The 19,370-nt window shown below is 40.6% G+C and overlaps 1 protein-coding gene across 2 annotated transcripts in view; it reads right to left on the bottom strand.

The window, feature by feature from the left end:
* Nucleotides 1-19,332, bottom strand: part of PLCL2 (phospholipase C like 2) — a 183,728-nt gene extending 164,396 nt beyond the window's left edge. Inside the window, exon 1 of one of the 2 annotated variants that reach the window (XM_019535712.1) lies at nt 18,867-19,332. In XM_019535712.1, the coding sequence (XP_019391257.1) occupies nt 18,867-19,154 (288 nt within the window). In that variant the 5' untranslated portion in view covers nt 19,155-19,332. The remainder of the gene's footprint in view (nt 1-18,866) is intronic. The other variant, XM_019535697.1, reaches the window with a different exon arrangement.
* Between the last annotated feature and the right edge of the window lie 38 nt (nt 19,333-19,370).

The following is a 19,370-nucleotide window of genomic DNA, read 5'->3' as shown; positions in this document are numbered from 1 at the left end:
GGTGAATTATTTGGGAAGCACATCTCTCTGAACTCAAATATTTTAAAGCTGGTCTCATTCTCTCTACTGCATGGTAGTAATAGACTACAAAGAAAAATATTCTCTTGGTCTTCTGAATTTCAAGAGTTTATAAGCTTGAAATTGAGGACTTCTACTCTGAACTACTAGTTTAGGCCTTTTGTAAGATACATTTAAGAAATGTTGAGTGTGGATGCCTAAAGACATTGCTGCATAGCACACTTAGTATGCTTTAAATCTGTAAAATGTTATGCGGTATTAAAAGTTGCCTGTTCTGAGCAAGCAAACAGTGAAGCTTACTATGAACCCTACATGCACAGTTTGTGCTCTGCTGCTAAGGGGCCAGTAAGCAGGCCTCCGAACATGTCATGCTGGAGTGACGTTTTTATATATTTCTGACAACAGCCAAAAACAGCCAAGGGCAGACAAAAGCTTCAACTGGCTGACCGTCTTGCTGAGGATGAAAATTCCAATCCACCTTGGCCTGACAAGGGATCTCCAATCTCTCCTTGATTGACTGTCCCAGCTGGGATTGAATCTCCAAGGGCTTCCTGGACATGACAACTGGCAAAACCTAGCAAATCCTTGCCCTGACCTGTCTAAATCACAGGAACCCCATGCTGCATCATTACAAGCTTCTAGGCCTGGTGAGGTGCTACTTTAAGGATGATGATGCTGGTATGGGCATCATGCTGGCCCACTTTCAAAAAGGACATGATGCTACACAAGCTTTCTCCTGAAGAATGATACCCTGTCCAGGGACCTGGATGAGTATTCCAAGCCTACTGCTGCTGTGACCTCGAACTGAGGGGAACCTGGAATCCCAAAAGATCACAGCTTTTGTTACCACCCAAAATGGCTATACCTGGTTTTTCTGGGGTGATAGAGGCAGTTACCGTGCCAAGACCTAAACGATGACAGCATTCCCTGGCACTCCATCATCATTTTCATTGTCATCTGGGTGCAGTGCACAGTTTGGCAGGGAACAGCAGTGTGGCCCACTTTGGGAAAGTGGGAAAGAATGGCTCCTTGGGATTACTCCCCAGGCAATGGAGTTTAGATGGGTAGATAGACCAGCCCTTGAATCAGAAATGCTGGAGGGCTGAAAATTGCTTGTATTATCATTGTGGAGCACCGGGCTAAGATGGTGCAGGCACTAAGGAGCATGGTTGACAGCCCAAAGGTTGCAAATTTGAGGTCAAGGCAGAAGCACTTACAGTGCAGCCTGTCAGAGTCCAACAAATCTGTGAAGTTTGTTAAATACCTTGTCACAAGGACACAAAAAGGAAGGAAGAACTGTGGAATAAGCTGAACATGTGTTACTTGATACAATACAGTACAAAAAGTTTTTAACTTTGCTATTACACAAACTTGTGTTTTACTTAAACAGGCAGATGCTCACCTTTAAGCATATTTAACACATACTAAGTGTCCCATGTAACATGGCCTGTTAGAAAAAGCTTGTTTAAAAACCATCCTGTGAATTAAAGTGATTTTTAATTGATCCAAGCTATTTCCTGAGACAATTTATCCATAACAGAACATTAGTCAGTCTTTTTACTACCAGATGTAGCAACAAATACAGTGCATTGTATTCAGAAGGTAGAGATACAGAAACAACTGTAATAATTTTTTAGCAGTATAGAAGAATTTGTATATAAAATATAAATTAAGGTTGTTCCTGAAATATTACACTTTGTTCCTGAACACTACAGAAACTGACACAACACAATATATTGGGTTCCACTACAGAGAACAAATTTATTTCCCACCAATTATTAAAAAAATTATGGAAATGTTAATGATGCTTTCTTCTTTTCTGTTTACTGAGTCCTTAGGTAACCCCTGTAAACAATAGCCTACAATGAAAACATCATCAAGAGCAACTACTTGGCAGAGACCAGTCTAAACAAAGACTCTGGCAGTCAAACAAATTCCTTTCTTTTGTTGAAACACTAAATTGACACACAGACCAAACACAGCATCTTACAAAAAAAAACTTATTTTTTTTTAATTAAAGAACTTTTAGATGGCATTCTCTCATAATTTTAATTTACCATTAAAACACTGCAGTAACAGGCAATGCCAAGCACTTTTTTTTTTTATATATATTATCCTTGAGAGCTGGATAATGGAATTTAAAAAATAGACAGGGATGTCCGACCATCCTTTGGATTCAAAATCTCAGGGCACCAGAAATACAGAGCCCTAGATTGTCTTTCTCATGCCACCCTGGAAAGAAATATTGAGGAGAAAAGGGAAGAGATATTTTTCAATAGGGATGATAAACACATCCAACAACAGAAAATAAATCAGTTGTTTAAAAAACAAGGCTAGAAAATGGTAGAACAGCTAAGAGAAGGAATAAAAAATCATGAAAGTTGGACCAGAAATGAAAATTTTAAAATCCCTCAGATGCTTTCTAACAAAACTGCTGCCAATAATAGTTCTTCTCCTATGGCAATGTTGCCCTATTCTACTTACAAAAAGATATCAAGCCATAGAGTGGGATTCTAGCAGAAACAACAATTGTGAAACAAAGGTATTGAGCAGTCATGGCAAATTGTACCAGATTATCAGCAATTTGCTATATATTATAAATGCACTGGTTGTTTTCACAAGGATGAAACCTGTTAATAAACTGTTGTATTTCAAAGCTGATTTCTTTATCCTTCAGTGTAGGTCAGTCCTTTATAACATCACACAAAGTATTGTGGAAGGATCTTCATAAATACAGTAGGGAAAAGGAGAAGAAAAGGCATGCCTTGGGTGGACTTCTATTTCACTTTGTGTACCTAAATAGCAGTTTTCTAGCTGCATTCCTGCGCATTCTTGGCCCTGCCTCTTCACTGTGGCTGCGTAAACATATTCATAGAGACTGAGCAAGCTCAGTTGGCTATGCACCAGCCAGGCACATCCACATATATCTGAGTACAAGCCAGGAAAAAAGAAGGGTGAGGGGTAAGACAGGCCTCATGATTAAGCTCTGTCAGCTCAGTAAGTAGGACGTTTGCCCAGGAAACTAATGACCCAGGTTCCAACACCCTCCACCCTGGAGATTTAAACCCACATTTCTCTTACTTCCCAGCAAAATGCTCTCGAACCACTATACCACAAGCAATGCATTAGCCAATTCCTTGTCCAAGTCCCCTTGCTTTTAAGAGTCGCTAGTCGCTGGATGGAAAATAATATAGCAGGGAAGTTTCTGCCCCATTGAAAGCAAGGTTCTAGGCTAGAAGCCAAGGCAGCATCCACCTTACTGAGTTGCAAATGCTCTATCAGTTGGCTGCCTACTTCAAAGGCAGTGAAAAGAGAATTGGATAATCCATAACCTGTGGTCTGGTAGAAAGTCAGAGAAATGCAGCTTCAAAGTGCCTCTAGGCAAGGATGGGGAGGAGAAGCCCTAGAACTCCTACTGTTTTTTAGGTAAGTGTTTTAACCACTCACTTACCGGAGTGTTGATACTGTCATCCCTGTCCAGCATTTAACATCCATTAGTCATAGACTTCTGGCCTGCTCTATTTCCATGGCTTAGATCAGCAGTTCTGAACCTTTTTCAGTCAACATACCCTTTGGTCTAAGAGTGAGACTTCATGTACCCCCTTTCAATGGGAAATTAATTTTGTAGGCGCTTCAACCTGTGTTAGACAATGTATGAAATATATCTCATGTATCCCCTGATGAGGCTTCACGTACGTCCTGGGGGTACATGTACCCCCGGTTCAGAACCGCTGGCTTAGATGAACATACACAGCCACAATGGGCAGGTATATGTAGCCACATGCCTGCCTGGCCAGTGTGGGGGAAGTAGAATCAGTTCCTGAATGTAACACCCACTTAGCAAGCTAGATACCTGCTTTTTAAGCATGCAAGAGGAAACAGAAGTCCACCCCTTGCCTTTCTTTGCTTCTGATTCCTTTATAAGTGTGATAGTGCATCCAGTCTACTATGGTATGACTGTAGTTTCCAAAAAATAGTAACAGGAAGATACTTGAACATACCACATATTGTAAAGTACTTTGTAACTTTTAGAACTTGCTTGTTTTATTTAACACTATCAGTCTAGTAAGACTCAAAACACTGGGTCATAGTCTTTCCTCAGCTAATCAAAGCCTAGAAGTCAAACTTGTTGGCATAACCCAGATTGTGCCAATGTGTACTGCTCTTCCACCTTCAGAAGTCTCTATGCTCACCCCACCCCAATGTGCTGCCTATTTCCTTTGAGCCTCTCAGTTTTGGGAGGTCAAAGTCTGAAAGTATTCAGCTGAACTCTGAGACACTCCAATCCAGGGGCTAATGTTACCTACTTCTATCTTAACCCTTCTGGAAAAGCAATTTGTTCTGTAATTTGGCATCTAGATCAGTCAAGAGTGTTTAATAACATACCCTTCTATCAGATGGAAACAGGCAAATCCTAGACTGATATCACTGTCCTTGTATAGACTGCTTGCTAGCTACACAGGTTCACTGTTAAAAAGTGCTAATATCCTTACTCGCTAAACAAAGAAAATGGAGTGTACCAAGATCTAAAAATATTACAGTTTTTGTTAAAAACCAAAAACCATAAGTGCACTCCATTGGGTCCCACAGCAGTCCAAAGGCACAAACTCATATTTGGATGAATAAGATGCTAAATATATATTTTTTAAACCCCACAAAAATACAATCAAATAGGATTTTTAAGCTACATGGTTTATAAGCTCCATCTTCCTTAAAAAACATGTATCTTCAAAAAATGAAAGCTCCCCTAATTAGAAATAAGAAGCTATATCACATTGATCCACTCTTAAGGATTACTAGTAAATCTTCAAGTTCAATCTTTTGCTTCCTTCTCCCTCAACCAATGGCAAAACTTTGCATTGGCTTCAATGGGAGCAGATTTAGATCTTTCAAACAGGAAATACACAGGAGCATGTTTGTTTGCTGCAATACAATAGACTGTAAAAATTAAGGTATACAAAATAATGGTTATGCTTGCAAATTATCATCTTTGTAATTGAGAAAGAAGGAGACAAGGTTTAGGGAACAGTTTTCGAATTAAATGATTTTCAAAACCTGTCATAAGGTATCACTCTAATTAGCGGCAAAAATCACAGTGATAAGTTATGTTGTATGTTTATATTTTGCAAGAGTATTAAGTTTTTCTTCTTGTTGTTTGTATTAAAAATATAGAGAGGTTGATAGTCACATAGCAGACTCCCAATATTGCCTGCATCGCCATCATTGTAACTTTTTTTGCCAGGATGTTAAGACAACATAAATTTCATTGTAAGATGTGCTCCCTTGCTTACTTTTCATTTTGAGGTTGGATAGAAAAAACCCAGAAAGGTTCTTTTAAGAGTCTACACTATGTAAAGGTCTTTCAAAGTTTCCATAATAAAATGAAATAAAATCTACAGGATTTGGAGTTCGGTCTTTAAAAAAAAGCCCAGGATCTGAATTTATCCTTCAAACAAAGCCCACAAACTATCCTCATTTAAACTGGAAAAAAAAAGATCAAATACACACATTCCAACATACATCTGTAATGACAATAGCAATACAAGAGATGCAAAACCATGTGACAAACTAAATTCACCAAATGCTTTTCTCCATTTCATTTGTACTCTGCCCATTTCTTTTCTGCCAAGACTTAACATTCCAAACTCCAGACATTTACAAGCTTTTCCTAAAATACCTGGGCAATGAAGGCTTTATTCCTCCTCCCCCAAAAGTATACTTGGACAAATGATGTATAATAGTACACTCTCCCTGGAAATATCAGTTATGATGCACAAAAAGCTAGGTTAAGAGGTTTCTGAAACTATAATTCTTCTCTCCCACAAGACAAAGTTATTTAAGGAAAACCTTCTATCCGTGAAGCCAGTTACTATAGATACAAAAAAAGTAACACATTAATTAAAAAAATTAAGAAAAATAAGTTATTTTTAAAAGCTTTCTGCAATATGTCCATGGTATATGCGTAATAGTTGATAGAAAAGAAAACATGTTCCCAAAAGAAAGTTACTGACTGCCTGTTAGAAAAGCCTGAATTCACAGGCTGTAATGTCACTTCTGAGTAATGTGACTACTGGCCACTTAAAAGAATAAAAATAGGACAAGCCAGGTCAGAAAGTTAACAATGGAGCTGTTATACTCTAACAAGAAGAGAGGCACAGTTTACGTACAACTTTTTACCATAAATGAGCAATACAAATGGGGTACAAAATTAACCATTATTAAAAGCTGAATAAAGACTTCAGCTTTAATTCTGAATGTATCTCTTTAAGCCAGACAATTAGGTCACTTTGATTAAAGAACATTTGTACACAATATTGAGTAAAAGATCTTAGGCCAAGATCCCGTAACAGTATCTAGGCACAGAACTCCTATTCAGATTCATGGGACTGTCTTGAGCTTCAGCATCCAAATTACAGATAGACAGTGCGTGAGAAAAAATTAAACAAATTGTCCTACTCAGACAAAAATATATATCAGAATAAGGAAGAAACTTTTGATGAGGTGAAATACGAGAGAAAGTGGAATTATTGCCTGCCACCCTCATGCTGCCCCAAAAAAACAAATCTAAAATTTCTTACTAAGTGTTAATTAAGGAGTTTCACTGCTTAGAACATTAGCAGCTTTTAAGTCATCTCTGTAACTAAAGCCAATACAGAAAACAGTCTCTGAAGAAAAAAAAGTCCTCCCCATACACACCATACCACACATATCTACACACCCACTGCACTTTCACGTGCCCATTATTCTTTTTGCTTCACTATCAGACACGTTCACAATCTCATTATATAAACACCCATTACAAACTGGAGCATTGATTTCTCTCAAAATTTCCATTTGAAAAACAAATGTCTTCAAAAAATTGATGGTAAGGAAATCAAGATAAAGTAAAAACATTTTGGACAACACATGCATAGAAAAACAATAGTACTAATGGCTTATAAGATTCCAAATAAATAGTGTTTTTAGTGGGTTAAGTTTCTTGTCCTCCTTAAGAGCTAATACAATGTTCCCAGTAAGCTCTATGTTTCACTGCATGGTGTAACCAGATATTTTCAAGTATAAGAATACGAAAAGAATGAAAATTTAAACCATGCAGCTGACCTCAAATATGACAGTTATTTCAAATAATCACATGAAAAATATTTTTTTCATCCAGTTATTTGCTATTTCCTATATTAACCCCTCTGGATTAATATGGTCAGATCCAAAAATATGAAATTAAACACCATGCAGTTTTAGAGGCAAAGCATTTTATACATAGGCCGACCATAAGGAAATCAAGGTTGCTGCCCCACCTATGCTCTCACAAGTCAGCCGGGCTGGGCAGCATGATGGACAGGCATGCCTGCCTACCCGCCTGCAAGGCAATCCACACTGCTTGCACTCCCATCCAGACTGAAACCTGCACCCCTGTTTCCAGGGCACCTATTATAATGCTCAACAGCCAGTCCACACCAGCCTCTGAAATCTGGGACTGTCTTGGCTAAACTAGCACATATGGCCACCCCATTTATATACCAACCCACATACACACTTTCTTCAAAAACTTTATTTTCTTGCATAGCACAACCCCCCAAGTAAGATATGCATCTCGTTTTAGGAATGCAGAATGAAGAAAAAAGTTTTTTTTCCAATCATGGCTGAATACTGACCACTGTAGAGACTGTGACTGTGAGAGCGTTAGCACAGTGAACACCCTCTCCTTCCTTGAGGCCAGGAGAGGAAGAAGCATAGCAGCCATCTTAAGGCAAAGTCTCCTCCATGTTTCTATTCCAGCAAAGAAAAAAAATCAGCTTCACTACTTATGACATGCACCCCAATTTTGGAGGGCTGACTTTTGTGGGAGTAGGAGTGTAAACACGGAACTACCCACTAAAAACATATGTCCTGCTACAAAACTGAATTAAAGTAAGAGAATCCTAGAAAAATAGGGCTGGAAGGGACTTCTGGAAGTCATCCAGTCCCACCTTCCACTTGAGGAAGGATCATACTTAACCAAACTACCCCATACAAATTCTTGTCTAACCTATTCCAAAAACTTGTCACACAACTAGAAGGCATATCACCCCAGCCTGCCACATGTAAAGCAGGGGGACAATGGCAGTCAGTGTCCTGCTCCAAGGATTGTTAAAATAGGCTGTGGAAAGCGCCATGCCCTAGAGATGAAGGCAACCACGCGCCCCCCTCCGCACAGTCCATATCAATCAGACCATGGAGTTAAAATGCCTTTCTGACCACAAATGTGGAAATCTGTCTGACCCTAAATGGAGGGACAAAACTCAGACTGCAGACTCATATTGAGTCTGATTCCCCAAGATGCGTACATCCTTCTTCACAGTGATGTCATTACACCAGCTGTCACCCATTTTGCATCTGTGTTTTTAATTTTATTTATCATTCTTCCTGGGGTGCAGCACCTTGCATCTGTCAGCATTGAACTTCATTCTGTTAGCTCCAGCCCAGCTTTCCAATCTGTCAGGATCCTTCTGAATTGCTCTCCTGTCCTCCAAAGTATTCATAAACCTTCCCATGTTTGTGTCATTTGCAAATTTGCTCAAGAAGCTCTCATGCACTTCCAAAAAACAGATCTTAACTGGGACTGTTATATGAATGTCAACTTACTGTTTATAATTCAGTTTTGGCAGCGCTTGGCATACAAAACACAGCACTTGGACAATGTCTAGATGTTCCAGCAATTACTGTGTGTGTCCAAGTATTATTATCCCTACAGCCAGCTCCACTAAGTTTAAAACCTCCTGCCATTCGGGCATGGATCCATTTATAATTACCCTATGCTTGTGGCTATTGACCCAGTTGTCTATCCACCTTATATTAGTTGTGTCTCTATTTCTCCAATTTGTTTATGAGAAGGTCATGTGGAACCTTGTCAATAGCCTGGCTGAAGCCCAGATACACTATATCCACTACATTCTCTTCATCTACTCAACTAATTATTTTTGTAAAAAAGAGACCAATTTTTTGGCACAATTTGTTCACAGCAAATCCATGCTGGCTAGTCATGATCAGCCTTTTCTTCTTCATCCACTTACAAATACTCTTCCTTATGATATGATCTAGTAATTTCCTGGGCATCATGGTGAGGCTTACCACTCTATAGCTCCCCAGGTTTTTCTTTCTCCCTCACTTGTTTCCCATGACTTTGTACATATTATTGCCAAGGGCTCTGAGATCTCCTCTGCAAATTCTTTCAGTACCCTGGGATGAAGCTCCTCAGGCCCTGCTGACCTTACTTCATTCAGACCCATCAAAAGTTCTTCAGTTCTTCCTTTTTTGTCTCCTCATTCAGTCTGTCACCTTCCTTTATCCAGGCAATTTTTATTATCCAAATACCCTACAGTTTAATTATTTTGTGACGACTGTAAGCAAAGTAACTGTTGAGGTCCATCTTTTTTGCATCTTCTGTTTAGAGTCCACCTTGGCTATTTAACAGTGGACTCGCAACTTCCTTGGTCTCTCTTCTCTGGCCAGCATATTTATAGAACCTCTTCCTATTGTCCTCATTTACACTCACCAGGTACAGCTCATTTATTACTTCTGACATCCTGTTTTCATCCCTGTAAGTTCTTTCTATTTCTTGGTATGCTTCCTTGGTGACCTGGCCATCTTTCCATTGCCTTTATGCTTTCCTTTTGCATTTGAGGCATACTATAAGCTCCTTGTGCAGCCATCTGCTTTTCCCCTTGTGCTTCCATCATGTCTGATTAGCTTCTTGTTGTGGGGGTTCAGTACTGTTGGGTGTCCTCCTTTAGAGGCTTCCAGCCCCTCTCAGTGCCTTTATCCTTCAGTCTGTCTTCCCATGGCACCATGCTTACTACCTCAAGACAGTTAAAATCTGCCTTTTTAAGTCCAGTGTCTTAAATCTGCTGATTTCATGCTTTCTTCATCTCAGATTATGAATTCTATCATATTCCGATTGCTTCCTGCCTTCACATCCCCCACCAGTTCTTCCCTGTTGGTCAAGACAAGACCAAGATATATGATCCCTTAGTTGTATCTTTAACTTTCTGGAACTCAAAGGGAGCTTTCATTGAAATAAGAAGTATATTTCATATCAAACCCATAAATCTTCCTTTTCCAATAAGAAAGCACTAGTGATTTTAATGTTTGTTATATGTATACATGAACTGTATAATAGAAAGACTTAAGGTCAATTAGGTTGCAAGGCTGCAAAGCACTTAAAAGACAGAAAATGACAAAATTAAAACTGGCTAGGCAACCTGAATTCAGCCCCTTTGTGCATATTCACTGTGATCCAGTTTTTAATTACCAGATCATACAATATTTCACCACAGAACCTCTTCCTCATTCAGTGAGCAAAAACATTTACTTAACTCATTTTCTCTTCACTGTTCACTGTGTGGCCTTATTTACTCTAAACTATTCAAACCAAAGCTGAAAGGAAAACAATTAATTTTCTTATGGGCTCTATTCTATTACAAATATGACTATAGCATCAAATTAATCAGCAACATTAATTCTCATAATGCCCAGGTATAGGTGTACTGTATTCCCACACTGCAGGTGGGAAAGTAGAGACAGACTAAGGTCAAATTCTGTCTATTAATTTTGGATGCCCAATTTGAGGCATCAAAGCTAAGATTTTTCAGGACGCTTACCATAAAGCATTTTATGAATTCAGTACACAACTGTTGTTTTCAGAGACAGCTGTGAGAATGCTCAGCACTTGTGCAAAACAGGCCCTATACTACTAGGCACCCAGGAAATAACACATTTAGTGAACAAAGGTGAAAAGTTTGTCTTAAAAGACTTGTCTTACATCAAAGGAGCTTTGTGACAAAAACAAAAACAGAGTCTGATTCTCCAGGGGAACACTTAACCGTAAGGCTCCTTTTTCTTTTCATAATCTACAGTCTTATTCACTACACACATTACTGCTTCTACACCAAATGAGGCAGGAATCCTAGACTATAGCTTCCTTAACTACACGACTGTGATTGATCCTGTAAGCAGCTCCATCTTGTGTACGGAATGAGCCTGGCGTCCTGCAGAAAATACAGTAAGTTTCATGGGCAAAGACTGATTGTGCCTAACTTTTGAGCATTCAAAATATGGTATCACATTGACAGTCACCTGGGGCAAAGTTGAAGTAATTCATAGCAGTGGTAGGGCATCAAATTCTACATGTGGTAGCACTAGAGGGGGATGAGAATACACATTATCAGAAGGCTTCACAGACACTTGCACACAGAAGAGGAATGGCATAATTTGGGAATCTTGGATTCTGTTCCAGGATCGGGAGCAAAGTATCCACTTCAGTAAACCAAGAGTCTTCTGCCTGTTCCCCTCAAACATGACATCTTTTTCTCCACTCCCAGTCTATTTCCCACCCACAGTTCCCTGTACAGACCCAACTGTATTCTCCCTTTCTGCATAGTCCCTGTCTCAGAAGCCTCATGCAATGCTAGTTTTTCTTGCCTGGCTAATTCTACTTGCTGGATAAAGCTTGACTCTCTCTATCTTTACCCATTTACCATACCAGCTGATCCCAGGTTCTCCCAACTCCTTGTTGGATCCATCCTGCAGCTCAATTACTCTCAGATCTATTCTCCTCCACCCACCCCTTTTACTTACCCAATTTATCCCCCCGTAACTTCTTTTTCAAATCCATCTCCTCTCCTCCATTTTACCTACACAGTGGATATGTACTATCCTTTTTGTCCAGCCAGTTCTAGCACCCCTCTCCTCCACTGCCCTAAAATCTTCATCTGGGCTTAGTGCTCCCTTCAGCATACAGGCTACCAGTCTCCTCCCCCCTTTCTACCACTTGCTCCCAGTCCCTTTTTCCTAATCCTTCTATCTTCCAGCCAGGCTCCGTGCCTACCCATTACTAAATCAAAGTTTTAGTCCATCTAGTCCAAGTCTCCTGCTCTAAATCTATCTTTTCCCTTCATCCTCACCTATTTTGGTGTCCCTTCTGCATTTCAATACAACAGATTATTGTTCTGCATGATGTGAGCACCAAACAGGAGGGGAAAGGGAGGAGGAGAGAAGAGATAGAGGAAGACAACACAGATGATACAAAGTTCCACTCAGTTCTAGCACCACCCCAACTCACAGCAGCTGGGAGCATCCATCACACAAAGTCCAACCTCCTGCCCTAGGGTGGATGGGATGTATTTTGCTGCTCAGAGCAAGGAAGACAGGTGCAGTCTTAACTAGGACAGTGCTAGGAGTTGCTGAAGTTTTAAGTATATTTAATAAGGATGGGCTCTTCAAAGGTTCTCACTGCCAAATCAAAATAATTCTATACTGAGCATGTGCAAACTAAGATTTTGTTCTTAATTTGAGTGGATTTTCACAGGGACAGCAAAGGATACATTTATGACAAAAAGGCCACTGCCTGGAAAATGACATATCCTTACTCCACTGCATGTGGTATTAGAACAGCTCAAAGAAAAATGTCAAAGTGTTTTATTTATGCGGGCAAAGCACCACCACAGAAAATTTCAGCCCAATACTTAAAGTTTTGCAAAGTTGGGAACAACTGAAAATAGACTTACAATAGAAAGCAATGGACAATCTTAATAAAAAATGTTCCCTATCATTACACATACAGTTTGCTGTTTAAGGCTCTCAGTACAAAACTCGTTTTCAAAAGTCTACTGATCAAATTCTGTGACTAAGTTCAAAATTTAAAAAGTTAGGATTAATCTCTTGGCACAAATAAACTAAGAAATCTGAGAACTCTTTGGTATCTTCTTTTGACACTCCTGATCTCTGCTGCAGCACAAAAGGTACATGTTTTCTTTTCACTATTTTTAGCACAACAACTGCCACCCTCCAGAAATGATGGCTTGTCTCTTGGGCCACACTAGTATGATCATCTACATCACAAAGTGATTAGAGAGGAGGCCAGAACTCTGGTGGCAGAAATCATATTCCAAACTAAACCAATCACTATATAAATATTGGAAAGCGTATCCCGAAGCTGAGAAGGAGACACAGAAGGTTCTCTATTCCTTCACCACAGCATCTGCAAAAGTCAGTCAGTGGAACTGTTCCAAGCAGTGCCCAGCCTGGTGAATCTGGCTGTTTGTGTGAATCACAGTATTTACTGCTATGAAGAATTTGCTATTTTTTTCATAGAAAGGCTGAGTGAATCTAGACTGGATTGACTGTACCCACAGAATAAATTCTACATCAGGAAGGGAGGGGGAAAGTGACCAATTTCCTTCACTGAATTTCAGCCAGTTTTGCTCAATGAAGATCCAGAAGTGCTTGAAGAACTCCGATTAACTGCCTACAATTTGACCCTTGTCTTTCACTCAAAATTTAGTAGGGATACACAAAGCCTCATTTTGGGTGGAAAACCCATCAACACTCACTAAAAGCTATGTATGACAGTTTATTTTAAAGATGCTAGAGCCCTCCTCAGGAAAATGTCCTGATAATGATAATCTTGCCTATGTCCCTCATACTCAAACCTTCATTTAGAAAAAAGGTTATGGTGAAGTAATATAATATCTGCAATCCTAAAATGTCCTGGTTATACTGCAACTATACCTAAAAAAAAAATCCAATTTTCCCCTTGTTGGTTTTCGACCTATTGTGGGAGTAGACAAAAAAGTTATACGTCCACACTAATTCTTTTAAATCTTTTGCTGACTCTGCTGCCACTGAACACAAGCTTTTCTAAATATTTTCACATTCAGGCAGAGATAAATAGATTTTCTCTTGAGATGGAGTCTTGGGGGAATTGCACCAATATATGTACAGTTTCTTTTTGTTGTTTTTAAAATACTGCAAAAGCCTTGACAATATTTTGATCAGAACTGTTTATAGAATAAAATAAGAATATATGTGTTTAACAAACTGGGAGAAAACCTTCCTGCACTTTGTAACATGATGCTTGTTTTATGTGGGTATTAGGTGTGGCCCACCACAGGTTAAGACTGACATTGCTGTACCTTAGCCAGGTGCCTTTCACCTCACCTAAATTTTATTTTTTTTAAGTTTCACGACGGAAAAAAAATAGAGATTTTAGCTCATTTACAATTCTTGGTATTTCTATTATTTGTAACTATGCAGGATTTTGCCTTGTTATTGAGTGGAAGGTGATACAAGGAAAAACTTAAATAAAGATAATACTGCTGTTGTTTTTCATCATCCCATGCAGGTTCACAGGGGGAGAGGAAAAAAAGTATCTAATAGTGGGAAGTACAGAAAGTTTAAAAAGTAGTAATTAGATCTTCGGTGGGAGCTTTATAGGTATGACCTGGCCATCTGGATGAATGACACTATCTGCCATAAAGCACCTAAGAGAAATAAAGACATTGGCAGGAGGGGAGGCCAGCTAATAGCTTGTGATAGGAAGCTACATTTTGATTGCCTAACTGCAAGCCTAAAGAGCTCTAAAAAAACTGATCAGCTTTAAAGATATCAAACTGGTACCAGCAAGCAAACCACCTTTCAGCCACAGGGCCAGAAACTGAAAATATATGATAATGTGTCCATTTCACTTAAAGGGTCTCCTTAATTCTTCCTTTCCTATAATGGAAAAATAAAGAGTCTACAATACAAAAGATTGGGTTATTCTAGCTAAGGAGAACAACTTTCAGTCTTGCATTCACACAGAAACATCCTTATGCACAATTATACTTTAGGAAAAAATTAGGAAAATAATTATAAATGTGGAAGATCTGACTGAGCAGGGACAACTTAAAGACCTCAACTGGTCATCACTAAGAGGTCTGTCTTTTTTCTAAAACTGAAGCAGCACTTTTTTCTAACACTACTACTACCTTAGTGAATGGCAAGATTTAGATCCAAGGCATGAGATAACATACCAATCTATCCCAGGTACCACCAGATTACCAGAGGTCCAGATCTACTAAGAAATTAGTCTGAAATTCTTAAGTAAATCACGGGAAGGAAATGTACTACAATTCTTAAAAGTATCCCAGTTGTAGAGCTTGTTAAGAGTATTTATGTCTCTTACGCTGTACTTGATACAACAAAAAATATTTATTCAGAATGCACTAGGTGCTCCCGAGGTTGCACAAATTGAAGGCCTTATCACCTCCTGTTTGTTGGCACTGTAATAAGATAAAGTGACCCTGACGCTTATGCTGCAAGGCTGCCAATAATCAGGCAGCTCAGGTGAGGGGTAGATGCGGTCTATGTTATTTATCCATGAAGGTTAGCTTAAATTCCTCCCTTTGCTCTTTGTAAGAACTGCAGTGGTTACCATTTCTGTAAAATCATGAGCTTCAAAGAGTAAGTTTGTACAGAAAACTGAGCAGTGGAATTCGGATCTGTATAAGCTAGCAGTCAAAAAAAGAACAGCTCATCACCACAGAGATAAATGTATACAGAATCAAAGAAACGTGGAATCCCACCCTTGCTAAATATACTTACAATACAGACAAACGTACTCTAACTGCTGTAAAAGGGAAGGGGGGAGCTACTGCAGTGCACCTCAGCTGTTATGATGATCTAACTGCACTACCTGTAGTAATACAAGTTAGCTAAATTGTTTCCTTGCTAGCCAACCTTAGAAAAGCATGAAGTTGAAGCAGTAGTTTTGCCGTACAAAATCATCTAGCGGCAGCAGATGCAATGTAACAGCTTTTATCCCTATCCCTTCATATTGATGGAACTGTTACCTCAGTCTATACCCTTAGAGAAGGCCTGTCAAAACTACTCAAAGAATGCCAGACCTCAATTCCCCCCTCCCTTTACAACCTCCACAATAACTCCCTTCCAGATTCTGTACATCTCCTCTTATTTCATTACTTCAGCACCCACCCTAACACAATACATCTATCTAGCATTGTCAGGTCTTGTATTGTCTAGCCTTGCAGCACTGACAAGTTGCTAGCTTCTATAATTACATAGATTACTGGAGATACTGCAAAAGTATACATTATTCAGAAATATGTACATGCTCCAACGCATTTACCTTTTTGTTTTATTTTCTTTTAGCTCCAGGTGAAAAAAATACGAATGAAAAACGATCACAAAAAGACAGACAGCCAGGTACAGGTCCAATGGAAGAAGATAACAGAGCTAAGGCACAAAATTGATTCATTCGGGATAGAAATAAGAATTCACTAGTAATGAACCTCTATATTTAAAATAAATGTACAGAAAACCTTAGGCTGGTAATGCAAAATGGAGTATTCTGGAATGTTTGTGAATGCATTTTATTCTCTTTGCAAAGAAGAAAGCTACTTAAGCTCAAAAAATACATGTCTAAAGTTAGGACATCTCCAAGGCCCACCAAAATAGCAAAATAGCAAAGTGACATTTGGGGAAAAAATTATGTGGGATAATCCTAGATATTTTATTTTTGAATACTGGAGAATGGGAGGGTAAAGAGGAAAGGGAAAAGTAAATAAGGGTGCAGCAAGTATGAACAGACATCCTTTCGTAGCCCCACATTTGTGCCCAACAGATTTAAGTACAGCAGCAGGTTGTGCTAGAAAAATACTCTGCCTTCATTTACTCCTGCAGCAATCTTTAACACGGGTGCAACTCACATGCCTTTGGCAGTAATCTAGAGCAGTCACCAACCCCTTAAGATGATATCTCTTTTTGGGCAGCACTCTGCTCACCTCCTCAAGCATATCAAGCTTATAATGGACAGTTCAATCTCTAGCTAACATACAGCTTTATCCTGATTGACAAAGAATCCTTGTTAACATGAGCACAAGAAATTCCAAACCAACAGATGTAAAAACATAGAACAAACAAAAAAGAGAAAAGAACAGATTTCAAAAAAAGGAAAAGAGGGAAAAAGACAACAGAGAGATTGAGAATCGCTACCTACCATAATGGCTTCTGAAGCACCGCTTTTTTTGTGTTCCCAATTTTCCTGTACAGACATGCACTTCCAAAAACTACATCTTAACTGGGACTGTTAAATGAATGTCAACTTACTGATTATAATTCAGTTTTGGCAGTGTTCAGCAGACAAAACACAGCACTTGGACAATGTCTAGGTGTTCCAGCAATTATTGTGTGTGTCCAAGTACTACTATCCCTACAGCCAGCTCCACTAACATAGTTCTGTGCTTCAAATAGATTATGCTAAGATAGAAAGCCGCACCTCCTGTAGCACAAGAGTTTTCTGAGATTTTCCATCAGCACTCAAATGCCATTAAAATAACAATCCTATATTTTCGTATAAAAATATGGCACTAAAATTCAAAGAAAAAATAGTCAAAATAGGTATACTGACTTTATCTATGCAAGATTAGGCACACAACTCTAGCAAACTAAAGATTAATATTAAATACTGAAGACAAATATTCAGACTTTGGCACCTAACAAGTTAGGTACCTACACTAGCAATGCAGTTTCTAAACTACCTGTGAACCATACTGAAGTCAATAAAAGGAAGAGAACTCAACACTTCTGTAAGTCAAGACTTCTACAGACATACTTTTTTCCCCCAACTGAAAATATATGGGGCAAATAACCTTCAAAACCATTGGTGATTACTAGAATTTTCATCTCAGATCTTAATTATGAGAACTGCAATATAAAATACGTTATAAATCAGTACTTGAATATAAACATCTTAGTATCCAAATTAGCTTTAAAAATGAAAAATTATCAATAAGTGATAGAGCTTGAAGTTGCTAAAGCAATTTCTGTAAAAACAGAAGCCTTTAAAGCAGGTCACATTAAAAATGATGCATCTAATAAGAAGCTGCATCTAAAATGTGCCATTTATGTATAACATCCATTTTAATACTTCCATATTTTGTGCTCTCTCATTTTAGTATATTGTGCCTTTAAACTGCATGTGCCTCTCTGGTGCCTGCAAGAGCATGAGCTGGCTGTGTGTAAACAAATGACACACTGAAAACATAACATCATGACCGCATGTTGCATGCAGCAGGCAATGTGATATCCTTCTTTGGGCTACCCAAGGATATAATGGGGTTAGAAAATCAATTGCAGGCTTGGATCAAAATATTTCTTAGCAGATCCAACTGAGGGAGGGGAAATTAGGCCAACCCAGAGTTCAGCTGCCTCTCTCCTTTTGTTGCAGTTTCTCCACCACATGCACATGCACACCCCTATCAGCATCACTGCTCTGACAGGAAGGGTGGGTGCATGGCTGTCAACTGCATTTCACCGCTGACTGTCCTTGTTTTCCCCTTGGCTGTTAAACCAAGGTACTGTGGTCCGTAGCACTGCTCGAAGTATGCTCTACCTGGGCTAGATTTTTCCAACCTCACCTCACTATCACCTGAGCTGCAACACTCACACAGTGTAATTTCAGAGTCCTATTTACTGGGCAAACGTGAAAATGTGACAGAAGGACAACAAAACCAGTGATTTTTAACGGTCTCATTGAAAGGCACTTCTCTGCATTTTGAAATAAAAGAATGTGCTTCCTCCTCCCTTTGCATATGCTATTGTACAAACAGACTGGGGTTTTCCAGAGCTTGAGACCTCTCTCTTGGCTACATGATGTTCTGTAGCTCCAAAACAAACTGACATCTCTCCAAGGCCCCTGGGTTTAAGGGAGAAAATATCCGTATCTGCATAACGGTCACGCTCTGAAATTCCCAAGCGCTTTCTCTGGGGGTTGCCATACCACAACACAGTCCTTCCCTGCCTCTCCGGGTGGCAACAGCAGCAGGCAAGAGCCCCAGGGGGGCGAGCCCATGTGAGGGTGGCCGCTCCGGGGTGAGCCACCTACGGCCAGGTGTCCGGGGCTGCCGCAGCGAGGGCGCCCGCCTCCCCCACCACCTGCCGCATCGCCGGGCCCCCAACCCTGCCGGGCACAGGTGCATGGCAGCGGAGCCCAGCCCGTGCCCGCCGCGCACGGACACAAAGGCAGCCCCTACCTTGATGATGCTGCTCCGGCGGGGGATGCCGGACTTGCCCTCCCGCTGCTGGCTCCCGCCGCAGCCCCTCTCCCAACCGGGGCTACCGGGCGCGGCCGCTGCCTGCTCGTCTCCGGCTCCCCCCAGGGCGCAGTCCCCGTTGGAGACGCCGCTGCTCAGGCAGGATCTCCTGCTGCCGCCGCCGCCTTCCCCATCGCCTGCCTTGAAAGCCACCTTCCCCTGGACGGCGCCCGGCGACGCGGGCTGCCCTGCGCCGCCACCCGCCCCGCGGCTGCCCAGCTCCGCCATCGGCCTCCGCTCCGCTCCGCGCGGCCGGGGCCGGCTCCTCTTCCGCTTTCTGCGCCTCCGAGCCGGGCGCGCGGGGTCCGAGCGGCCGGAGGGGGAGCCGGATCGGCAGCCGCCCTTCGGCACCTGGGAAACGAGGAGAAACGAAACGTGACCGTGTGTCCGCCTCGCCTCGCCTCGCCCGCGCCGCGATGGGGGAGGGGGGCGGCGCGCGCGCGC

The sequence above is a fragment of the Crocodylus porosus genome, unplaced genomic scaffold (assembly GCF_001723895.1).
Source record: "Crocodylus porosus isolate Cpor-Errol unplaced genomic scaffold, CroPor_comp1, whole genome shotgun sequence".
Classification (NCBI taxonomy): domain Eukaryota; kingdom Metazoa; phylum Chordata; order Crocodylia; family Crocodylidae; genus Crocodylus; species Crocodylus porosus.
Note: the sequence above shows the minus strand (reverse complement) of the source record. Positions and strands in the feature narration are given on the sequence as shown.